Source organism: Platichthys flesus, chromosome 13 (assembly GCF_949316205.1).
Source record: "Platichthys flesus chromosome 13, fPlaFle2.1, whole genome shotgun sequence".
Taxonomy (NCBI): Eukaryota; Metazoa; Chordata; class Actinopteri; order Pleuronectiformes; family Pleuronectidae; genus Platichthys; species Platichthys flesus.
This window is the reverse complement of record NC_084957.1, coordinates 9,257,950-9,281,675: the sequence shown is the minus strand read 5'-3', so window position 1 is coordinate 9,281,675 and position 23,726 is coordinate 9,257,950. Positions and strand designations below refer to the sequence as shown.

General features: G+C 42.6%; 2 protein-coding genes across 2 annotated transcripts; one reads left to right on the top strand and one right to left on the bottom strand.

Annotated features, from left to right (window-relative positions):
• Positions 1-207: 207 nt before the first annotated feature.
• smarcal1 (SWI/SNF related, matrix associated, actin dependent regulator of chromatin, subfamily a-like 1) lies at positions 208-10,226 on the top strand. Its single transcript, XM_062403316.1, has 17 exons — positions 208-927; positions 1,009-1,375; positions 1,535-1,585; positions 1,721-1,975; positions 2,082-2,132; positions 2,231-2,414; positions 2,655-2,805; positions 4,300-4,461; positions 4,592-4,657; positions 5,616-5,756; positions 6,153-6,371; positions 7,397-7,467; positions 7,681-7,783; positions 7,941-8,123; positions 9,316-9,416; positions 9,622-9,718; positions 9,865-10,226. The coding sequence occupies exons 1-17, from the start codon at positions 577-579 to the stop codon at positions 9,991-9,993; spliced, it is 2,682 nt and encodes an 893-aa protein (XP_062259300.1). The 5' UTR covers positions 208-576; the 3' UTR covers positions 9,994-10,226.
• A 324-nt stretch (positions 10,227-10,550) lies between these two features.
• nme9 (NME/NM23 family member 9) lies at positions 10,551-18,132 on the bottom strand. The gene is made up of 17 exons (XM_062403317.1): positions 17,964-18,132; positions 17,814-17,871; positions 17,416-17,519; positions 17,234-17,305; positions 16,503-16,619; positions 16,310-16,394; positions 16,063-16,145; positions 15,864-15,956; positions 14,989-15,143; positions 14,466-14,665; positions 14,180-14,324; positions 13,775-13,882; positions 13,205-13,356; positions 12,950-13,094; positions 11,434-11,699; positions 11,149-11,236; positions 10,551-10,725 (listed from the first exon to the last, which is right to left on the bottom strand). The coding sequence occupies exons 1-16, from the start codon at positions 17,994-17,996 to the stop codon at positions 11,181-11,183; spliced, it is 1,872 nt and encodes a 623-aa protein (XP_062259301.1). The 5' UTR covers positions 17,997-18,132; the 3' UTR covers positions 10,551-10,725; positions 11,149-11,180.
• Positions 18,133-23,726: the final 5,594 nt, after the last annotated feature.

The window sequence follows — 23,726 nt, the reverse complement described above, 5'->3', positions numbered from 1 at the left end:
CTGAGGAGGGCTGAGCTCATATTTAACACATCTGGTAACAGCAGCATCATGTGGAGCATTTGGTTTTCTCTTAGCTAGTTAGGCTAGGCTCAGTTTAACTTGTTTCATTAGAAAGTTTTGAAAATAAATTAAGTCAAGCTAATGGCTATCTCTTCCGAAGTCACCCAGCAACCGCCCTCTCCACGTGCTTGCTTGTTTTCCTACGTCACTTCCTGCGCGGCAGATTAGGAATATTCCAGGAGGTTGTCAACCGGCTAGCTGCATGCTAACTTCCCCTATTAGCTTCACGACCTTTCTTTGCCGTCTGTAAACCACATTGATCACTGTCTGCTCTTTGATGATTGGCTGCTCATGTTGACCCACCACCGATGTGACGCTGCCGGTACATTTAGGGTATTTAACTGTTTTTTAACTGTGTACGTCCAGACTAGCATCCTTAGCAGCTAGCGTTAGCACAAGCACTAGAGGCAGTCCGTTCTAACGTCTTACCTATAGGGGCACACATGGGTTTCCACGGATCACTTGCTAGCAGGTAACTTGGTGCATTCGTGTATGCTAGTTAGAGTTTAGCTCAACATGTCTCATCAGCTGACTGCAGAGCAGCAGCGTAAGATCGAGGAGAACAGGCTGAGGGCGTTAGAGAGGCGAGCCGAGAGGATGGGTCAGGCTCCCAGCATCAACAACCAGCCCTCGGCGGGGCCCAGCCGTGCTTCAGTACAGAGACGGGCTCCTGCAGCTCCTGTCAATCACAGAGACTCATCCAGCAGTTCAGTCTCTGCACCAAAACTGTATGTTCCACTCTCCAAACCTCAGCCTGCACTGGCCTTCAACAACCAAAAGCAAGCTTGGCCGACGCATCACCAGTCGTCTGCTAATGGCAACCAGAACAACCAGAGTAGGCCCAGTACCTCTTCTCCTTTGAGACAGGTGAGATGTAATGTTGAGTCATTTATTATTTGGATCAAACACAACTTATCATTGACACCTTTTTGCCGTCTTTCCTCACAGATCCAAGTTATCGACCCTCTTCCTCAGTCAAAACGTCCACATGTGAGCAGCCCTGTGTTGTTAAATGGAGGAGGGGTTGGCGGGAGACCAGCTCAGTCCAAACCTAACCTCTCCTCCGGGAGCCCTGGTGGTGGTGCAGCCAGTTCTTTCTACAAGCAAGCGGCGACTAAACCTGCCCAGAGTTCTGTGGCACAGCTTCCCTCACGCGCCTCCACCTCCACCTCCAACGCTGTAGCTGCTAAAAAGCCTTCCATCTCCGTGAGGGGAAGATGTGTCCCCCACACAGAAGACAGTCGCTTCAGAGTAGAAGTGGGCTACCACGCAGAGCTCATTGCTGTTTTCAAATCCATCGCCTCCAAGAACTATGGTAAGTATGGTAAACAAAAAGGCAATATAAACTATTATGTACTTCAGTAACTTCCTTTGTTGAAAACGTCCAGTTTAAAATTGTTTCATCCCTTAGCAGTATCACAGAAAAGGAGATTCCAGATTCCTTCTGGTGTTTAAGTATTCTTCTCTATTTCAGACCCTGCTACAAAGATGTGGAACTTCAGCCTGGAGGACTATCAGCAGCTAAGTGTGTACTTTAGGAAAATATTCATGAGGAGACATTCACTGATTTTCTCAGAAGTATAATAACTATTAAGGCATGACAGAGTATTTATCTGGTCTGACTTGCTGCCGCATCTCCCCCATTTTGACTCTGTTGCAGTGGAGGAGGCAGCCTCTATTGCCTCTGTGTCCCTGAGGCCTCTGGAGGGAATGGATGTGGTGGATGTTGCGTCCTGCCGACCCAGTAACGGTGCAGCGCTGGGGGCGCTGCTGAAGCTGTGTAGCGGCTGGCAGAAACCTGGAGCCACTCTGCAGGGCCAGTGCATCTTGCTGTCTCCCAACAAGTTTGAGGTTGACGTCGGCTACAATGTTGATGTCATTGCAGCATTCAAGCAAATGCCAACAAGCAACTATGGTAACAGTGACTTCATGTGATCAAATAGGATTTTTCTGTTGTATTGACACTTTATGGTCTTTGATGCTGACTGCTTTTTTTTGATTTGTGTGTTTGTGTGTGTCAGACATGAAAACAAGAAAGTGGAGCTTCTCGCTTGAGGATTTTAAGAAACTCAGTGAGTAACAACATCGGCTTTATAAAGCAGGTGTATCTCCTTGTTTTGTCTCTGTTGTCTTTGCCATCTTGTCTGACCGAGCTATGTTCCATACCCAGTGGATCTCCTTGGTGGGATAGCAGCAGTGGAGGTGGAGCCTCTGCCCAGGGCAGTAATCCAGGCTTTCTCTGCCAGTTTTGATGGGACTGAAGCCAGGTCCTTGGACGTCCCAAAGGCAGACCTGTCCGCCATCGAACCCTCGCTCACCAACAGCCTTATGCCCTTCCAGAGGGAGGGGGTCAAGTAGGTTTCTTTGAAACACCATTAATGCTTGATCTGCACGCTGTAGCCAATAACTCAATGCCAGGAGACGGCTTCTTATCTATAATTTGCTTGGTCTTGTGTAAATGAAGAGATCCTATCATAATGAGTCAATATTTTTGTGCCATTCCTTTGTGATATCAAATGAGTCGGTTATAATGGTTTGATCTTTGTGAATTCCTGCTGCAGCTTTAATCTTGTTATTGGCTCATGTCCCTGTAGTTTTGCAGTGTTTAAACAAGGCCGCCTCCTCCTGGCTGACGACATGGGTCTGGGAAAGACCGTGCAGGCCATTTGCATAGCAGCATATTACAGGAGTGAGTGGCCCTTACTGGTGGTGGCTCCCTCCTCCGTACGATTCACCTGGGCTGAGGTAAAAACATCCGCTGCTTCTGTTACTCCCAAGTTGTGCCTCGAATGAAAAGTAGCTCATTACCTACTGGGTTTTAATAGTTAATCACTTTGTTTCCATTTCATGATGTCATTAAGTCAGCAGGCACCGTCTTAAGGATATCCTTCTAATCTCCTCTCACCAAAGCTATGCTTCGACACATTATAATGTGGCTTTCTGCTTAAAGCTCTCTGCATTTTAAGGGAATGTTAATACTGGTCCCCGAGGACTGCTTGCACTCTGTTAGGGGCTTCATCCTCAGAAGGAAAGATGGTAGTATTGATTTTCAAGCTTCCATTTTTCTTTCTCATTGGGGCAGGTGTGTTGCCAGAAGTGTGACTCATTGCTTTTTGATGGAGAGGCCAACACAGCTGATTTATTAAGCTACTTTTTTTTTATTCTCCCTCACTGATCATCTGCTTTTCCTGATATCAAAGCTTTTATTATATTGTCAGGGATGATTTCAACCCGTTGTTGGTTTGTATTTTTCTTTATACGTTTTTTGTGAAATTGGTGAAAGGCTGTGGTATTGGTCAGCAAAGAGCCAATTAGGATTTGTGCAAATCCAAAATGTTGCTAAAATATCTTTACTACAAACGCTGCGATCTTGTGCTATTGATGTCATTTAGAGCTAGAGTCTGCTCAGTATTGTGAGGAATGTGGCAACGGTATCGAGCTCCCTCTGATACACAAACACAACAAATCGCAATTGTCAGTCTTAGCTGTCACTCGTGATGTGTGAACCTTTATTTTTTGTATAACATAACCAATCTTCTTCACATCTTTTACCACAAAAACCACTGTGGCACCTCCACACTTCGGTTGTTTGAGGTCTTAGTGCATTTTTTTCTGTGTCACTACTCGCTCATTACTCAATTCTTCTCAGGTGTCTGTTGTTTGTCCTGAACACGTCCCGTGTGCTGCGGCATCTATTTTCTGCAGCAGCATTAACAGGCTGCAGTAACAGAACATTTTCAGAAGCGCTCTACTTGGCCTGCTGTCTCTTGACAAGACGAGACAGTCTGTTCTCCAAATAGATATCTTGGATCAAATACAGTCCCCCCAAATCAGAAGCTGGAATCACAGAGCAGTTGAGTCACTGGATGTAGACCCATTAAAACACACTTACTCTGTCTGGCTCGTCTCTTATCTGCACTGTTAGTCTTAAGCATTTGGCCAAATCTACTGCAAATAATGGGAGCTATGACTTAAAACAGATTGACAAGGCGAATGAGTTGTCAGAAACTTTTTTATTTTCCAAACTACACAATTGTCTATTAATGCAGACCCTGTGGTAGTAGCTAGGATGAACTATGCCCTTCAAAGCAGCCGTCAGCCATAGGATCATTCTCCATGATGTTTATTACAAATTGCACAGATTGACATTTGCACTGCCGGAAAATCAATAGTGTTCGTCTGGTGAGTTCTGGTTCACTCTGCGTCTCTGACATGAGTCTTGCCTCTCTGTGTGTGTAGGCCTTCAGGCGCTGGCTCCCCTCCCTCAGTCCTGACTGCATCAATGTAGTGGTGAAGGCCAAAGATAACCTGCGCTCCGGTTTGGTCAACATCGTCAGCTACGACCTGCTGAGCAGGATGGACAAGCAGCAGCCTGGAGACCCCTTCAATGTTCTTATCATGGTCAGCTGTATATTATTTGGACATGGCTCTGAATCCTTTTTCACCTCTGTCAGTTTGACTTATTGATTTTAGAAACAAATTTCCCCTTTTATAGAGATAATGTTGTGAAAACTTTTGTCATTCTGTGTAGGATGAGTCCCATTTCCTGAAGAACATAAAGACGGCTCGGTGTAAAGCTGCTTTGCCTCTACTGAAGGTGATTTACTTTCTCTTCTCTTATCCATTGTGTTTTACGATCTAAATCAGAGTAGTAATATTTGTACTTGTTTACCTGATTCTGCAGCATATCAGAGAAATAACCAAGAAGTAGATCACAGAATATTGTAAGTGATTCTGTTCACAGAAACAGATTAACTTGGATATTGAGGTATAAACTTGCCTGATAAAAGTTTCATTAATGTTTGTTCACAAAAAATCTTGGCGTCCATTGGCTATGTTATCAATGGATCAGCTGATTCGATTTCCACTTCAAACCAGATCTGGGATTTCTGACATCAGACAACTACCCTTTTATTTAAATATTTTCAGTGTGGTTAAACTGCAAGGTTAGCACAGTTGCCTGACAGCAGAGAGGTTGCTGGTTCCAGTCCAGGTTCGGCAATGGCGTTTACAAATTCTCTCTGTGTGTGCATCAGTTTTCTCCGGGTACTCCCGTTTCCTCCCTCAGTCAAAAGACGAGCAGATTGGGGTTAGGATAAGTGGAGTCTCTAAATTGTTCAGGGTGTATGCTGTCCCTCGACCAATGCCAGCTGGGATTGGCTCCAGCTCCCCCACCGACCCTGAAAGGATAAGCGGAATAGATAATGGATGGATGGATGTTGACAGAGGGATGCACTCTGTGAAGTGTTTCAGATTTGAATTCAAACATTCATATCCTTTAGGACAGTTGTTGCGAGTTTTCCCAAAAAGTATAAATACCATTCCAATCTAGCAATACACAAATGCATAATTGTGGCTGTCAGTGTATTAAGAGGTTACGCTTAGGTTTGGATATATATTTATAAAAATAAGTAAAATATGTAAGTTAAGAATGTATTAAAAGTTTTAAATATATTCTAAAAAACTAACATAATTTACCTTTGTTGAGTTTATTTTCTTGCTCTGACTCTGAAACTGTCAATAGTGATGTGACGAGTGGTTCTTCTCATCCTCAGGCAGCAAAGAGAGTGATTCTTCTGTCAGGGACCCCGGCCATGTCCCGACCCTGTGAGCTCTACACCCAGATTCTGGCCGTCAGACCTAATCTTTTCCCTCGCTTCCACGATTTCGGGATGCGCTACTGCGACGCCAAGCAGGTAGTTTTATCCTGACGGGTCCTTATTTGTTCCACTGCAATGTAGGGCAGGCCTCGATTACGTTAAATGAACGAGACAAGCTCACTCAATAAGCTCAGGGAGAGTTATAAGATTGTTGATGTAGACTTTATCGCCACCTACTGGCCTGGCCTATTTTGAGTGTTAGTTGTGGTTTTAGTTCTGGTCTTCAGACCAGTGATTTTTCTTTTTATATCAAATATCCTTTCAAAAAATATACGCGATAGTGAAGGCAAGGCCTATAACGATAAGAAGCTGAATGTACTTATAGAGCTCTCCCCACACTAGCAGTTAAGTGTACTGGCCAACTGCCACATGTCCCCTTGCAGCACATTCATTTTGTCTCTTCTTCCTCTTCCTCCTTCCATTCGCCTCCAGACGACTTGGGGCTGGGACTACTCCGGCTCTTCTAATCTTGGGGAGCTGAAGCTGCTGTTGGAAGAGTCTCTGATGTTGCGCCGTCTCAAATCCGAAGTCCTGTCCCAGCTTCCTGCTAAACAGCGCAAGGTTGTCACGGTGACCATAGATGGGATCTGCGCCCGCATGAAAGCGGCGCTGTCGGCCGCTGCCAAGGAGTTGTCCAAGGAACATCGCAACGTAAGTCACAAATATGAAGTATTATCCAGCCCTTTTTATTTCTCAACTCATTTCTTTAAAAAGCTCTCTGTGACAAGCCCCACAAAACTTACTAGCATAACACAATATTTCATATTAATGAGATGTCCTTGTGTGTTGTTGTCGCTGTTTTCATTGTTTAATGATGTGTACTGTTTGCTAGATGTTGCTCTGTTGTTTGTTTCATAGGACATGGTTTGAGAGTGTTTATGTGGTCTGAAACTGAATTTCCTCTATCAGAGACAATGAACTTACTAACTAACTTCCTAATATATCCAAACCTAAATAGATTGCAGGTATATTTGGCAGGCAGGAATTGATGTCAAACAAATCAGTCGTAACTTTACTTGGTAGAAAGTTCGAATAAATAGGATAATGGAAGAAGTAAAATACCTTAAAAAAACCTTGCATCAGTTTTTTGCTCTGAGAGATGTCATAACAGTTCCTTTCTAAACCCTCTCTATCCAAACCTCAGGATGAAATGTTTCTAAAATATCTGCTGTCAACCATAAAAACATTGCACATATTTTTGTCAAGAGGTGGATGGCCATGTCAAGACATGTACGATTTTGAAGACTGAGGTTGCTTTGACATTTCATATCTCTCTAAATATCTACCATGATACAGAAATACTTTTAAATATAATAAATTGGTTGTAGGTATATCTTATTATACTTCCCTCAAAAGAACACAAGTTCTTTTCTGTTTCTAAGGAAATTTCTACTTTTACTCTTTGTGATTAAAATGTCATCACAGGCCAGAACAGACTTTAACACCCTTGTTGAGACGAATCAGTCCTTCCAGGCCTCAGACACGTACAAGTGCTCTTAAACTGACCCAGAATCCTCCAGAGAGCCGTGTTTTAATCGTCGTACACTCAGACGGGAACGAGTTGCTGAGCTTGATTGTGCATAATCCCACCGCTCCTCGGAGTAATAGGACTCCTATCAAATCATCAAACCCAGTCCTGTCAGTTCTTATCTTGTGCCGTTTCTTATCTGTTTCAGAAAACGGAAGAGAAGGAAGCCCTCCTCATCTTTTATAACCGCACCTCTGAAGCCAAGCTACAAGCGATTATGTAAGTGCAGACCCCTTAGTGATGGGGATCAGTTCAGCTGAATCATCTTAGATTCGGTGAGCAACGAGAGAATAATGTGAATCTGATCAGAATCTTTTGTCGGATCATTGCGATAGCTCTGGATTTGAGATGATGGGAAGAGACGAAGACAGAACATTCCAATGTGCCTCTTTAAAAATAGTGGAGAGCTGTGTTTGTGTCTGTCACTGGCAGGGAGTACATCACGGACATGCTGGAGTGTGGGAGGGAGAAGTTTCTAGTTTTCGCCCATCATAAGTTAGTTCTGGATCATATCTCCTGTGAACTGGGGAAAAAGGTGAGTAAGATATTAGTCTCAAAAAGGCTACATGTGCAAAATAGATTTTCTGGCTTTAAACCATTTAAATCTGTGTATGTTTTAGGAGTACACTTGCTGTGTAATTGTATTGAAAATATTACAAGAAACTATAATTGTCTTTCACCTCCCAATGCAGAATGTCCCTTTCATTCGTATTGACGGGGCCACGCCTTCACTTGAGAGACAGCAGCTGTGTGACAAGTTTCAGAACTCGAACAAGACGTGTGTAGCTGTGCTGTCCATCACTGCAGCGAACATGGGAATCACCCTGCACTCCGCAGACCTGGTGATCTTTGCAGAGCTGTTCTGGAACCCCGGAGTGAGCCACTTCATGATGTTACAGAAAAATACTGCACATTGAAACTATTTTATTGGGAACGCAATTTCGGTTGAGACCGACGCCTACGTCAAATTGCAGACAATATTACAGAGTGGATATGGAGTAGCATGTAAGACCTTAAGAAGTTGAAATCATATTTTAGAAGGAAAATATAAACTTAACTTAATTTAACCTACAGTGAAATTAAAGCAACACTATAGAATTTTTTTTTTTTTAAAGATAATCCCTTCAAAGTAAATTTGATGACACAGAGACTTGGATAAGAAAATTGGGAAGTGTGGAACTGATAGATAGCAAGTTCAAGAGTAATGCTGAACTGTAGATCAGTTAAAAAGACCACTTTTAGAAACTCTTTTAAAACAAGAAGTATTCTACACAGGTTGAGTATTTGTTACAGCAGTCGTCCTCTGGTTCAGGAAGCAGAGAATCATGGGTAACACCTGGGTTCCGTTGTGTTTCAGTTCAGTGAATGGGACTACGCTGTCAAGAGATTCTACTGTTTAATCGCTAGAACGTCAACAGAATGAATCACCACCTGCGGCTGCAGAGGGCGCTGTTGCTCAGTAAAAGTTACATGGTGTTGCTTTAAGTTCTAAGTGAAGAGGACTTCAGGTGTTTACTGCTGTTCTGCTATTATCATTAGAATCCATTATTATTATATTCCTATCTCATGGCTTGAAGAACATCAAGGCTGCACATCTGCAGCTTCTGCCCTGTGTGAAAATGTTTGGTAGTAAATGGTGGTATTCCTTTGTGAGTATAGAGAAACCAAGGATGAGACATTCAGTACGTAAAATGCAGCAGAACTTCTCTCTACTTGGCAGCCAATTTTCTCTTCTCAATTTAAGGGTTGACGTCTCCTAGAAATAACAATTTCACATTGGAAAATCATTCCACCTCTGTCTGTCAGAGGAGCTTGTTCACACCCCCGCACTCTCCAGGCTAACCGTAGAGTGGGAAGTGATGTGAAGATGTGACATGGAGGCAAACCTTCAATTCTAAAATAAGTGTTTGAAAGGAGACAAATCTAGAAGAATCCTATTTGTGTTTTACTTTCACCTGAATTTTGTTTACCATGTTCATCAGAGTTATTTCACCTGGATGAGGCCAGTAAAGTTTCAGTAATGTAAAACTTCAGGTGCTAGTTTTTTGCTTTGCCTCTTCTCTGCAGGTTCTCATCCAGGCAGAGGATCGGGTGCACCGCATTGGCCAAACCAAGAGTGTGAACATTCACTACCTGGTTGCCAAGGGAACTGCTGATGATCACCTGTGGTACGTGTCTGTCCTGACGTGTTCCACTTCTGAGGATGATCCTGTGTTCAGACTGTTTCCTCTCATGTTCACCAGTCGTCCACTGCTGCAAGACACTGAGCCAAAACTGAACCAGCAGGGGGCCAGCTTTATATGCACACTGGGAGAAGCAGTGAATTAAATGGTGTCTGCTCTATTATAATCATTTATTTATGTTTTGATTCAGGCCAATGATCCAGGGGAAAATGAATGTCTTACAACAAGTGGGTCTTTCTGAGGCTAACTTCTCAGACAAGGCAGTGAGTGCCAGCTTCCACTCTAAGGTAAATCCTTCATATGTATATAAATAAATGAGATGTTCACACATGATTATGCATCTGATACTTTTACATGAAACCACCCAGGACAACAGAACTCACAGAGCTATATGTCTGTAGTATCTTGAACATGATTGTTTGGGTTTGTCCAGGACCCGAAACAGAGGAGCATCACGGAGATGTTCGAGAGGTCGTTCACAGCCGAGGACGACATGGACGAGGCCATGTTACTGGAGGCCGCAGACGACTGGGACAACGCCCCCCTCGAGGACACCTCTTGACAACATCACAGCCCAATCGGACAAAGCCCCAGCAAAGGAGGCATTAAGGAATATTTCAGCAGATGACTTTTACTGACAAATTATTTTTTTCTGTTGATCATGCCTGAACTTATGTACTTTTGCAAAAATGCCTCAAACGTTTTTACTTATTGTCTGTTTTATGTTGTTTTTGTGATCCTGAATTCTTTATTTGAACTATTTTTATGTTATCAATTAAAATGTCAAATAATTTACTTTGTAATTCAGCCTTTTTTATTGTAGTGGCTTATTCATGTTGTGACACTAGTGGTCCTCCATACAAAAACAATGTACAAGAGCCTGGTCATTCTTACTCATTGCCACAATAGTTAAAACAATTTATTTTAGGTTATTCAATATGGACTGAACACAGTGATGTGTTGATCGCTGGTTTCAGATTTTTCGTGCTGAGCCAAGACCCTTATCTGTTCTAAATAAAAAGCTCCAGCAGCATTCTGGGAAGATATGCCTCTGTCAGGTTATGCTTATGATTGCCTGAGGATTATACAGCCCCGTAATGCCACAAATAAAAGATAGAATTGCAAGATAGATCTATTTATTTTTTCATGATTCATAGAAAACATACTGTGGTGTAATCGTAGTGGTGGGGAAGCGGCCAACAATAAGAAGGAAAACCTTAGGTTCAAGCTGAGCGCTCTGCATCGTCATTCTCTCCTGTCGGTTGACTGCAAGGATTTGAATTTTGTGTGTCGTCTGTAAAATAAAAGAGGATGATTAGAGTAACTGAGATAGATTCTCTGGATCCTGCAACTAAAAACATTTGTTACATTGAATGGCTGATCGGCTAAAGACTTTGCTCAGGTGCAGCATTTTATCTCCTAAACCATTTATACTGTGATCACAGAAAGGAATTGTACTGATGCGTTAAGTGCAACACGTCCAGATTTCCTGCTCTGTAGACTAATAAAACATTTTAAAAGCAGGTTACATCTCAGCTGTTTGGGACATTATGAGGATAAGTGGTGTTTTTCTCTCAGTCAGGAGAAAACACCCCTTCTTGTTAAAGGGAGCTATGTGAATATTACTTTATGAAACAAACACCTGACAGCTGAAGACCACACTACTGGTGAGTTTCTCCATCGTGCAGCTAATGTATCAGTGAAACCCATCTTATACCTTCTTCTTCTTGTTGGTTATCAGACGTTTCTTCACTGAGATTGTAACATTCCTGTGTTTTCATCTGCAGAACCGTCTTCCTGTTCGGCTGAAAGAAACAACTCGTTATTTCAAGCAGATTCTTTTAAAAATGGATTTTTTCATTTCAACCAGAAACAATATGTCTAAATTTGGCTGTTATTTCTAGCAGAAGCAACAACCAAGCTGTAAAAAATATCTGAACAAAATTGTTTTTTATCTGAAATCTGATGGAAATGACTCGTGTCTCATGCATCGGATCATTACCTGAAATTATCCCGTCAATCTGTCCTTCACCACTGTTGGCCTCTGCCTCTGTGCAGATTTCCCCGAAGATGAAACGGATCTTCTCCGCTGCGTGCTGCTCGTTCGAGGCGCCGTGGACTGAGTTGTGGAGGATGTCGCAGGCGAAGCGGGCCCTCAGAGAATTCGGGGAAGTCTCCTTAGCCTGGTCAGGGTCGGTGGGGCCCATCATGGCCCTCCACTCCTCAACTGCATTTTCCTTAGTCAGGAGAAGCATCATGCAGGGCCCCCTGAAACAAACAAGGACAGGATGCTCATATACATGTCACAGACAGAATGTTGGGTCCTGGGTAAAGCCTGACATACAGAGAACTGTACTGATATAGCTTGTTGGATTATGAGTTACTTGTTATATGACCAATGGCTGCTGATGGATTTGGGAGATGAACATTCACCTTTCACCACTAATACAATTGACATCTTTTAAACAGTGAAGCTGGGATGCAGCTGTCAACTTTGTTATTCTGTCTGTTTAAATTTTGCAGTCTGCAAATCTGGGTCAAAACTGAGCTGAATTTACTTAAAATGTGCAAATATCCCGGGAGCCTCTGTTAAAAATAATTCTTATTACAGCATCACTTTGTTTACCTCTGCCTAAGATGTTATGTTTTCGTTACGTTTTTTTTACGAAACTTGGTAGAAGGATATTTTTTTTTTTTACTGTCTTTAACATTGTGATATGTGGTGTTTTTTAATATTTTCTTGTATTTCTCAGATAAGAATTCGTGGATCTATATGAAATAATAACTATTTAATCATTTAAGGTGGTTTCTATTGGTCATTGGTGGAGGCCATTATAGCTCAACTTCAATGGTCTGCTTCAAATTAAATGTATTAGATTAAATGCTGTTGAAACCATATCATAGCTAATCTGATCCACACTACACCAGACGACCCTCTCAAACGGCCTTTTTTATTTTAACCTTCCAGAGTTTCAACCTCTAAACTAAAGTAGATGAGAACTGATGAGAACTGATCCGATAATGAAGAAATCTGTGCTTTCTGGGAGATGCTTTAACTGCATTGTAAGTGTTACCACAAGCAGTCAAGGCCACACAGCTCAATGTATAACCACTAACTGCAGAGTGTCCCTGGTGTGCGTCTCTCTCCATCCATTAAGGCTAAACCTGAGCTTACATTGAAAAATCCTAATGGTAAAGGTAGTTTTCCCAGCTGAAGTGCCCAGCTGCGTCCTTCTCTCTTCCCATCGTGTCCGAGCAGTTGTGTAACCTCCAAGTGTAGGGGCCCATCGGAGCGGAAGAGTCATCTAAAATCTAGATGTGCTGTAGAACTAAGAATGAAATTGAGATGGACTCTCTCGCCAGTTGCCCGAGGCCGCCTTGATTCGGAGCTGCTAGGATGACTGTTAAAAAAGAGTGACAAAACTTGCAGCTGCCCAAAGGATGGGGCTCGGCCTGCTTCGGCCCCTTCGGCCTGCTGCTGAGAATAGTGGTCAAACTAAACGACAGGTGAAACTGACCGGCACATGAACTCCACCAGCTGGCCGAAGAAAGGCTTCTCCCTGTGCTCTTTGTAAAACTCCTCGGCCACTTCCCTGGACAGCACCGTCTCCTTCAGCTGCGTCACAGAGAAGCCACTGGCATGGATCTCCTCCAGGATCTTCTCTGGTAGAGGGAACCGAAGAAATGTTACTGAATGATATCATCATCTGTGCATCTGTTAAAACCAAATATATTTGAACACTTCTGAATTGTTCTAAATGACCAGACAGAACCTTTGTGCTCCTTCATGGCGTCTGGTTTGATAACTGCCAGTGTCCTCTGCTTGGGGAAGAAGAAGTCGATCTCCCGCTCTGCCTCTTCTTGGCTTCTACTGCCATGCAGCTGGTTGATGGTTTCATTCTCCACAGCGAACTGGGCCCTTAGACTGAGTGGTGAGGCACACAGAAGCCAGAATTACAGGTATTATTGAGCTTTTAATATTTTCAAGTTAAACCCCAAGAGACTAGAGGGAACTTGGTGCTTCGGAGGTGGAGCAAGAAAAAATAAAACCAGCATCGGGGCCTGAACTACTGTTTGGAAAATACAGTGCTGTCTAGATGGTTTCCTACTGTGTGATTGTTGAATGTGCAAATGGGATGAGGCCTTTTCTCTCTTTAAACACTAGAGGGCAGTCATTACGATGGATAGATGCACTTAAATGTCATGATTTGGACTTGAATCAATCCGCAACAGTGTAAAAATACCTGTATCCATTAGTTCAACTGAAAGGGGATGTTTAAGGGTTTAGTTAGTCTTTAAATATAGATTTGTGTAAACTAATCTGACAGGGTTCCACCACTCACCAGTCAGGACTCTCCTCTTTGGCTTTATTAACGTCAGCCGGACCAAGGATGCTCCTCCAGTGTTCGACAGCCCTTGTTCTGGCTAGAGCCATAGCTAGCACCGGTCCACTGCAAATACAACCTCACATGTTAAATAAACCTTTGCAGAAGCAAACTGCGAATTCCTCTTTCTGTGCAGACTTTGCATGTTTACGCGAGTCTTCCTCCCACAGTCCAAAAACATGTAGATCGGGGTGGGATAAGTTTGAGACACTGAATTGACTGTAGGTGTGAATTTGAGCATGAATAGTTGTTTGTCTCTATGGCTGTCCAGAGTGTGCCCCGCCTCTCGCCAAAGGTCAACTGGGATTGGCTCCATCTCCCCCCACAACCCACCAAGAATGGACGGATGGATGTGTTAAGTACCTGGTCATGCTTCTCAGCAGGGCCGGAAAGTAGTCCTCCTCAACATGTTGGAGGTAAAACTGTCTGACCTGCTCCTCTGTCAACATCACCTCTCTCTGAAGAGCCACAGAGAAACCTGACTTGTGGATTTGGGCCAGGACGTCTCCTGCAGAACCACAGATACCAACCATGTCATTTACAGTAATGAACGAATCAGGGTGCGGCCCCACTACGCTGACATGATCCGCCTTTTGTGTGTGTCTGCACGGTGTGTTTTTTTTGCTTGTGCGTTTGGCACGGGCCCCACCTCTGTTCTCCCTGGCAGCGTCAGGCCGGATAAGGGCCAGCGTCCTCTCCACACGCTCTTCCTCCCCATCCTGCTGCTCCGCTGTCGAGGCCGTCCTGAAGTTGGGGAAGAAGAAGGCGAGCTCCCTGCTGGCCTGGTCGCTGTCCTCGCTGCCGTGCACTGCATTGAACGGTGGCTGTGTGCAGTATTGTGCCCGCAAGCTGCAGGACGCCAGGGGGGAGAGAGGAGAGCAGAGCAGATGGTTGCTCTGCTGGTGCTCGACCAGAGAGGAGCATTCTGTGTGGGCGTGTCTGACGGAGCGGCTGAGAGAATGTGCAGCTCATTCTCTTTCCCACACTTTAGATGGAGATTGTTTCACACTGCTGCAGTCAATGGTGCATGAATAAGTGTCTTTACAAACAAATATTTGTTGTAGCAATGACAATTTTCTTCACGCTGCATTACACGGTGTAATGAAGTTGATGTTTTTCTCGACTCAACTTTTCTTCTAAAAGGAACGTATGTGTAATTTCCGGCAACTAACCTTTGTGGCTTCTCCCTCCTGGCTTCCTCGATGTCTGCTGGGCCGATGAACTCACGCCACGCCGGCACAACACCGGCAGAGCCCTCGACCTGAGACAGCACCAGAACGTGGGAGGGACCGCTGGACATAAACTGCACCAAGTCCTGAAAGCAATCCTGAGAGCCGGCATCAGAAACACACACACACAGGCACACGCAGAGACGAGGACAAACGGAAACAACACGTTAATGTCACGAACACAACTCCAGTCGGCCCATGTTTCAGAGTACAGACATGCAGGTGATTCAGTAAACATTCTCACACGCTGTTCTTTATGAGGAGAGAAAATTTAGGATTTTGTAAAAGACACAACAAATATTTGACAGTTCAAGCCACATATTCATTCTATCATTTCATGAACATGACATTTTTCTGGATCATGTAGTCTCATCACAAACCGTGTGATAAGCATAAAATAAAAACTGCCTATTCAGCAGTTGTGTTGTGCAGAGATCCCGATGGAAGTGTGACGTATTGCAAACTAATTGAAATGGTTTTTCCGTTGTGCAAAACTCTCCCATTGGGATATTGACCCAGATGAACTTCACACACACACACACACACAATGAATTCATTGGTCTGACCAGGTCATCAGTCTCTGCATAAATTGTATATATTATATTTGATTTAGCTTTTACGTGTTAGTTTTACTCACTTCTGATGTATGATGTAATGATTCAAGTGCTTATTTATGATATATTGTAAGGTGGGTGTCTAGAAAGATGTCATGAAATCAAATTTATTATTATTATTAGATGTCTCACCATTATCATATGAACCTTTTTTCAATTTTTGCCCTATATGTTCTGGTTTCTTTAAGTTCCCTGTATGATTACCTCTGCTGCTTTGTGTCGGTAGAAGTCTCGAGCCTCATCCTCAGTCAGCGTGCGCTCCTCGTGGGCCAGGATCTCAAACCCAGCGTCTTGAATCTAACCAGGGGAATCACGTCAGAGCCTGATGAAATCATATCAGCAGGACGGCTGGAGACAACAAGCTTGTCTTCCCAGAATGTGAGCAGTGTCGGTCTCTGTGTACCTTCATTATGATCTCGTTTGCCTTGCCGTGAGCAACAGCATCTGGTTTGATGATGGCGACTGTGTAGGATTTACTGGCAGGAACTGGAGGAGCAGAGAGCAGTTTGAAAGATGGTCAGTGAGGCGGATATCATTGAAAATGGTTCACCGGGATGCCAGTAAATGATAGTCATAACATAACCAACAATAACAACACTAATGACATTTACAAAATGACCAACGACATGATTATACTGTTTCCACAATACCAGTCATGCTTTCTACATTTCCTGAGGGCTGAGGGGCCTCCTCCTCTTCTGGATTCTCATACGACAATAGACCGTCATCCTTAACCTGAGAGATACACATCAGAAAAACACTTGCTGGAAATGGCTGTCTATAAACACATATGTGTGAGTGGATAACATGTGTGTGTGTGTGTGTGTGTGTGTGTGTGCTCACCACTTTGCGTTCACCACCTTGCTCCAGGACCAACTTCTCCTTGGCCAGTTCCTCTACAATCATCTTCTGGAGCAGAGGAGCGTTGGCCCCTCGCAGCACAGCCACCAGCTCCCCTCCCTTTGCATTAGACAGAGGAAGGACCCAAAAAACGATGAGTCAGGAATCAGGATAACACTGATAACAGAGATTTATCAATAAACAGGAAATAGTGTGCAGAATATTGCATCAGCACCAGAGAGGTTACAACTGTAGGTGGCTCTGTTTCCTGGCCTACATCGTCAGAGCCTGAGTAATGGGGAGTCAGAATAAAATAAAAAAAATAACCACATACGTAAAGACAGAGATCTGGATATATCTATTCATAACGCAGCATCACAGTTTCTGGTGTAACTTTTCTGTATAAATCAGATACCAGTGACATACTCTTACTACACAATTTACATCTAATTTCCTCCCAACTCCCTTGTTCCTCTGGGTCTCATTTTCCTCTCCAGTGCCCACGTCTCCCATATAGGGGGAGAAACTAAGTATTGTATTGGTGCCCGATTCAGAAAACAAAATACAATGTTCATCATGAGCTGTAATGGCAACATCTTACTTAAATAACTAGAGAAGCACATTTTATAGAAGAATATGTATGTAAAGGACGAACACCTGATGGCTCAACCTAAAGACACATATAGTGTAAAAACATGTATATACAACATGTGCACACACACACACACACTCACCCCATAGAAGAGGAAGGTGGGCTCACATTTCCCCCGATACCTCTCCAAAGCATCGATGCTGTCTGCCTCGGCCTGCACCACACAACACACACACACACACAAACACTCAAGTTCAGGGATTCTTCCACACAAAATCATTTTTTAAATTCTTAAATTTAAAAAAGAACATGTATTTTTCATACTGTGGCAAAATGCAGCAGATCATCAGCCAGTTCGTTCTTTATCTTTCGCAGCAGACTGACCACAGCTCGACAGGGACCACACCACTGCTGGTTCACATCCACAACTAGAAGAAGAACACAGGAGATGGGAGAATAATCATTGATTGATTGATTGATTGGTTAATTGATTGATTTTTCTATCCAGTCATCATCACATCTTGCACAACAAGTTCAAACAGTCTTTACATCGTATCAAAGTGACTGCAATTCACTGAATTCAGTCTGCAGTTATCTCAGCGAACACAGGGGGGCAGCAGCACACAGTAAATTACACACAGTTTATTATCAGCTGTTTGCAGGGATGCGTTCAGGTCAAATAGGACATAAGAACATCTCTTCATTACTTCTGAGGAGCCTACCTGTTAAACCTTTGGTGGCGAGCATCTCCTCCCACTGCTCCTGGGTTGTGACACACGCCTGGACAAGATAACACAAATACAAGTTACTGAAAGCATCTTAAAACTTCACAGGAAGAAGGAAACTGTGCTCATCGTCGTGGGCTGTTTAACCTGCAGACTCGCTTCTTTCTTCTTGGCTGCCATTGGTTTGTCTCGTCAATTCGACAGATGTATCCACACAGACAGATCGAGTTGTGTGTCGTACTGTAAACAACAATAATAAGCTAATATAAACAGATGTGCTAATGTGTCACGTCTCCTCTGGGGCCGCTGCGCGAGCTTGTTTGGACCCCGTGGGTTGCTAAGCGACGGCGCCTCACGCCTTGATGAGCCACGTGACCTTCAATCACGAAGCTGAAAATGAAGTTGCGTTGTTTTCTGTTTTTCTACACTATTATTATTAATTATTAATTATTATCACTGATCATTATGAGCAAAGAGGGAACAAGACTGGTTTTCTACCAATGCCTGGTACTCGCTCTCCCTCACAGCCGCCTCCCATCGGTCACTATCGGTACTGCAACTTCTTCACAGGCACTAAAACTTAATTTACATCTATATATCTCTCTATCTATCTATCTATCTATCTATCTATCTATCTATCTATCTATCTATCTATCTATCTATCTATCTATCTATCTATCTTTCCATTTTACAAACATGAGCTTTTCTGGTATAGATCAAAAGAGGTGCACTGTTATTTTGATTTATTGATTATTTATTTGCACAATCGAATTATGTCTTATACACAAACATAAAGACCTCTCTCAAAACTCAAGGTAATCAAAAATAATATTTCCTACTGACTTTTCACATAAAAAAATGTTATCAGTTTATACAACAGAATATATTGTTATAGCCAGATAAACAGGCAATTCTGATAATATATCCAAATAGTTATCTGATTTATTACTGCGTACACTGCGGTCTGTAATCCGACACAAACCTCTTCTTGACAAAGTCAATATTTAATCATAACTTATCTTTACCTTTGCAGAACTCTGAACTTTTAACACCCAGCCAATCACATTCAAGCAGCTACTTCACAACCAGGTCTCTTGTCTGTGTGAGCTTGTTGCTACCAAATGACTTTTGACCATTTATCAAAACCAAGGGGTTGAATTATTGTGTGTGGTGTGTTAAGATGACCTTGACTCTTCAAATGCAGCTTATAGAGGAAATCTTATCCTGAAGCTCCTCTTGTGATGTAGAGATGGTCCATGCCCCAGAGCGATATGTGCCCCCCCCCCCCCCCCCCCCCCACACCACCACCCACCCTCCCTTCATCCCCCTCTGTGTGAGGTGATTTGAGCGTGTCACCTCGACGTAACCATCAAGGGCATCATACTGTACCTAGAAACCAACCCACTGATGTGCTAACATGCAGAATGTGCAGCAAGGATTGAGTGGTGATTTAATTTGATGGGCAATCCAAACATTAAAGAGAGGATTTCAGCTGCAGTAACATGAATGAATCAGTTGACTGATATATTTTGATAATAAAATAACTCCACATTTGATGGTTTCAGGTTCTTCATCATGATGATTTTCTGCTTTTCTTTGTCTTTTCTTATAAAAAACTAAATGTCTTTAGGTTTGAAGTATTTATCAGACCAACCAAATCCTGCATTTGTAATTGATGAGGGGCTGTTTGGCTGATCAAACAATCAACCGATTAACCGAGACAGATAAATTAACAATTAAAATAATGATTAGTTGCTACACTAGCTTGGAAACTGTAATGGTTTTTGCACACACAAGGAAGGAGGGGGCAGACAAAAGATGCTGGAAGATGGCATTATGGGAAGTGTGGTGATCAGTAATCTGGAGAACCTCAGGGCCAAAAGATTTGATATCTCATCCTGTATAGATTTTGACATTTCTTTCTTATTGACTCTAATAAACACCTAACACTTTAAGAGGTTGCATCTTATACTGTTGTAATACATTTGACAAATTAGCTTTAAACATTTTTTTTATTCTTACTCCTAATAAGCAACACAACCTCCCTGTGAGGAGCTCGTACTAAGCAGTCGCTATCTTTTAAATGCTTGTTTTAATGAGTTGGTGCGAACTAAAAAACATTACCATCATAATGTTGCACTTATTTATCTACTAATGAAAGCATGCCATGTGGTTAATATATGTATCTTTAATGGAATCAGGTGTGCACTGTAGGTTGTGGCCTACGGTGCTGCACTGACACCACGGTGAGGCCTCCTCCTTCTCTAACATTTAATTTGATAGTTCAAATTGGCCCTCAGAGGAGATCAGACCACGTTGGCAGGTTTTGGAATATCAATGAACTTGAGTGGTTCGGCTCCGCAGCCCCCGTCGCTCGCTCAAGTGCGCCCAGTAAGGCAAGTCGCGCAATTAGAGCAATTTTCGAAAGAGACAAATCACAGAGAACTGTGACAGCGAGTGAGAGAGGGAATTATAAAGTGAAACCCTCAAAATGGACAGAGTCCTTTATTTCTGTAGGGCACAGCTTGTTCTGCTCCCACCGTACATCATGTATCATATGATGTTTCTCCATTGGCAATCCCCGTGTCTCACTCCAAACCCATTCTGCGTCCAGATGGGAACAACAATCACCGCCCCTCTGTCGTGGCTGCGGTGACGAGGACCCAACACGACCCTTTTCCAACAGAAACAGTGTGTAAAGTGTCGCCCTGTGATTTTGTGCTGCCTCTCATCACCGTGACGCATGGAAGTAATTGCTTTTTTTTCTATCAAGTCAATGACAAACAATGCTTTTGTCCCGTGTGCCCGATTCAAATATTAGGCCTTGAAATCATCACGTCATCACTAATGACTTCTGCTGCTGCCTGTAGCTGACTCATGCATGCTGAACAGATATGCAGGCCCACTCCTGCAAACTGGAATCTGACGGTTCTGTCCCAGGGGCACGCACCGACAGAAGACGGTTGGGGGTGGGTGGGTGTCTCTACACAAGGTCGTACCTTCTCATTCAAACCTGTGAAGACGCATTGGGTCATTAGGTCCCTCTGTTCACATGAGGAATGAATGTTATTAGATATTATTTTTAACATGTTCATTTCATATTGAGAAATGTTGAGATATCATATCCTCAGAGTTTGTTTCCTTAGCCAAGGAGGATTAAATTGTTGCCTGTGTTTGTCTGTTTGTTAGCAGGATGACACAAAAACCACATAACCAATTTCCATAATATTATTTGGAGGGTTGGTGCATGACCCAAGGAATAACCCATTACATTTTGGAGCAGATGTGGATCAGGGGGCGGATCAAGATTTTACTTTTGCATATCGTTTGTAAGAGATAGAGTGTTTTTTAATAATTCATTGAGCAAAGAGCAGCTAAACGTCTTTTAAAATAATGTTTGACCTAATTACGTTCCTCATGAAAAAAACTGACAAACCTCTCTGTCTATGTTTGCTTATAATGACGTCGCAAAGTCAAGACTTCTTTAACACTCTGCCCTCAAAGTAAAACCTACTGACCCTGGACTGAATTCAGAGAAACTCAGGATGTTGAAAACTCTCGGCTCATTTGTTTGACGTTCCGGCTCAGCATTGGTTCAGGTCTCCTTGGTACAGTGGTGATTCCTCAGACTCCCTGCAGGCCTTCAGTTCCCATGTCAGCTTGAAGAACCACTTATCATCTCCCCTGGTGGATTTCTGCTAATCTCTCCTCTTCAGCAAGAGACACAGAGGATTTGATGCTGTGACAGTGCTCAGGATTAATCTTCATTAATGCATCTTAAACACAAAAGTCATATTTAAACCCCTCATTGAAGAAGAACTCCATTTGTTGTGTTCATTTTTCAAGAAGGTTTTATCCTGTGATGCTCAAAGCGTCGGCCCGAAGGATTTCACTCTAATTATTGAAAAGCAAATGATGAAAAAAATCCCAGTTTGTCTGTGGCTTTGTTTCTTTGAGGAATTCTTCAAAACAACAAGAAAATATCTCAGTTTGTTTTCTTTGAATTATTTCCTTTTGTTTCAATCAACTAAATTAAGAGCTGCAGTTAATGATGACTCTCATTATAGATTCATTATTTTTCCAAAACTCTCATTAGATCAATTATTTAGCCAAAAAAACACATGAAGGAGTCGAAAAATATGTTTTATTATATTCCACTAAAAGTCAAAGAAGCTTCAATATATCTGCACATCGTTTTCTTTTGATCTAAATGGACAAAATGACCTAATCCAAATTGCAGATGTGTAAAAGTGTGAGAGCTTAAGGAAGTGATATATGAAGCTCACAATCCACAAATCCACCCGATGAGACTCTCAGTTGATTGAACGAGCATAAATACACATCTGTCCCATGCTAATTACATTTATTCAGATAGATAGATAGATAAATAGATAGATAGAAATTAATTATAAAAAAAATTATCCTCAATTTTACCTATGACACTGCAGTGAAAATAAAACATTTTATTGAAAAAACATTATTTTCAATGAAAACATTCTCTTTAAGTTATCAGACAAGTAAAATGTTTGAAGTAGACAGATAACATCCAAGAGCAAAGAGTTTTTTTATTTTTAACAAGAGGGCACTGTTGCCTCAACATTGAACCACCCCCCTCCTCCCCATCTCTCTGTTTCAGGACACAAACACATACACACACACACACACACACACACACGCACACACACACCGCTCTGTGAGTTTTTTTCTGTGCAGGAAAGCCCTGTGCTCTCAGTATGCTAGCTGCATGCTTATCAGCTCCTCCAGGCCTAAAACTTGTAAGCAATACAGCAATTGACTGCAGAATAGCTTTATTTTTGCTGGTGTATTTGTTAAACGTTATGGTGTATATATAATGTCAGAAGTACAAACACTATTTTCATCGGGACCATTTCACCAGGCTGCGTTTAGGAGTGGCAGCTGTGCTTTTAGTCTGATGTGGTGCCAGATCAGGGACATTACAATATTTCTCCATTTTCCTTAGACCTCATGATAACCATGACCCTGTGCCTTCACACACACGGAGCAGTTCAGCTGAGAGACGGGTCTGTTCTCCTCTTTACTGCATTAATGGAGAATTTATACCGGCCGTCAGTCAGTCACTCTCATATTCAGGCAGACAGCAGTAGTGATTGTCAGCCTTTAGAAAGAGGAGGGAGCTCTCGTCTCTTTTTCCCTGACAGGCGGCTGTGAGAGTGACAGAGGAAGCCAGCACGGAGGAAGTCATCTGCATCTAAATAAAGACCGCCAATGGCTTTGTCAGAGTCCATTAAGCAAATTGCCATATTTGATAAATGCATCTCCCGTCTCTCTCTGTCTGTCTCTCTCTCTCCTTTTTTTCCACCCATTCGTAAAAATCACCCCGAAGCAAAAAATGGCTGGGCTTTTGTTTGCTTTTTATAAACATGGAGAACATGCAGTGAGCCATGAGAAAAGATTCAAGTGAAGTATCATTTTGATGCAAATGGTGATTGATTTGTGCATCGTATGACACATGAGACGCATCATACGATGATCGATCAAGTGTCGATGAAAGAAAATCCCTCCGTGCTACATAGAACTGTATTAATTGAGAATTGGAAATCTGTGATTCATTTTGCATTGATTCCAGGTTGGAGCTTGAACATCGGTCTTGTTTAAACAAGGGAAGCGGGACGTTTTTTGCTGTGACATCATTAGAGGAAGGTTTCTGTTATCTGCCAAAGCTGAAACAACTCCAGATGAAAAGCTGCTGTCATTCAGTCGACTAATTCAGATCTGCTGCTCCCACGAAGCCTCATTCAGCAGATCTGCAGCTCTCATGCAGCAAGCTGGGTTTGGTTGGACTGGACTCACTTCCTGCACTTCTGTCTAGAAATGGGTTGTTTTATTCTGTCCATATACCCAACACTATTACTTCTGCCATGATGCATT

Coding starts and splice junctions, on each gene's coding strand:
- smarcal1 (XM_062403316.1), top strand. CDS start 577: ATGTCTCATCAGCTGACTGCAGAGCAGCAGCGTAAGATCGAGGAGAAC. Junction 1,976..2,081: donor AATGCCAACAAGCAACTATG/GTAACAGTGACT, acceptor TGTGTGTGTCAG/ACATGAAAACAAGAAAGTGG. Junction 5,757..6,152: donor GCTACTGCGACGCCAAGCAG/GTAGTTTTATCC, acceptor ATTCGCCTCCAG/ACGACTTGGGGCTGGGACTA.
- nme9 (XM_062403317.1), bottom strand. CDS start 17,996: ATGGCAGCCAAGAAGAAAGAAGCGAGTCTGCAG. Junction 14,325..14,465: donor CGCTGCCAGGGAGAACAGAG/GTGGGGCCCGTG, acceptor GTGGTTCTGCAG/GAGACGTCCTGGCCCAAATC. Junction 11,700..12,949: donor CTGGTGGAGTTCATGTGCCG/GTCAGTTTCACC, acceptor TGTTTGTTTCAG/GGGGCCCTGCATGATGCTTC.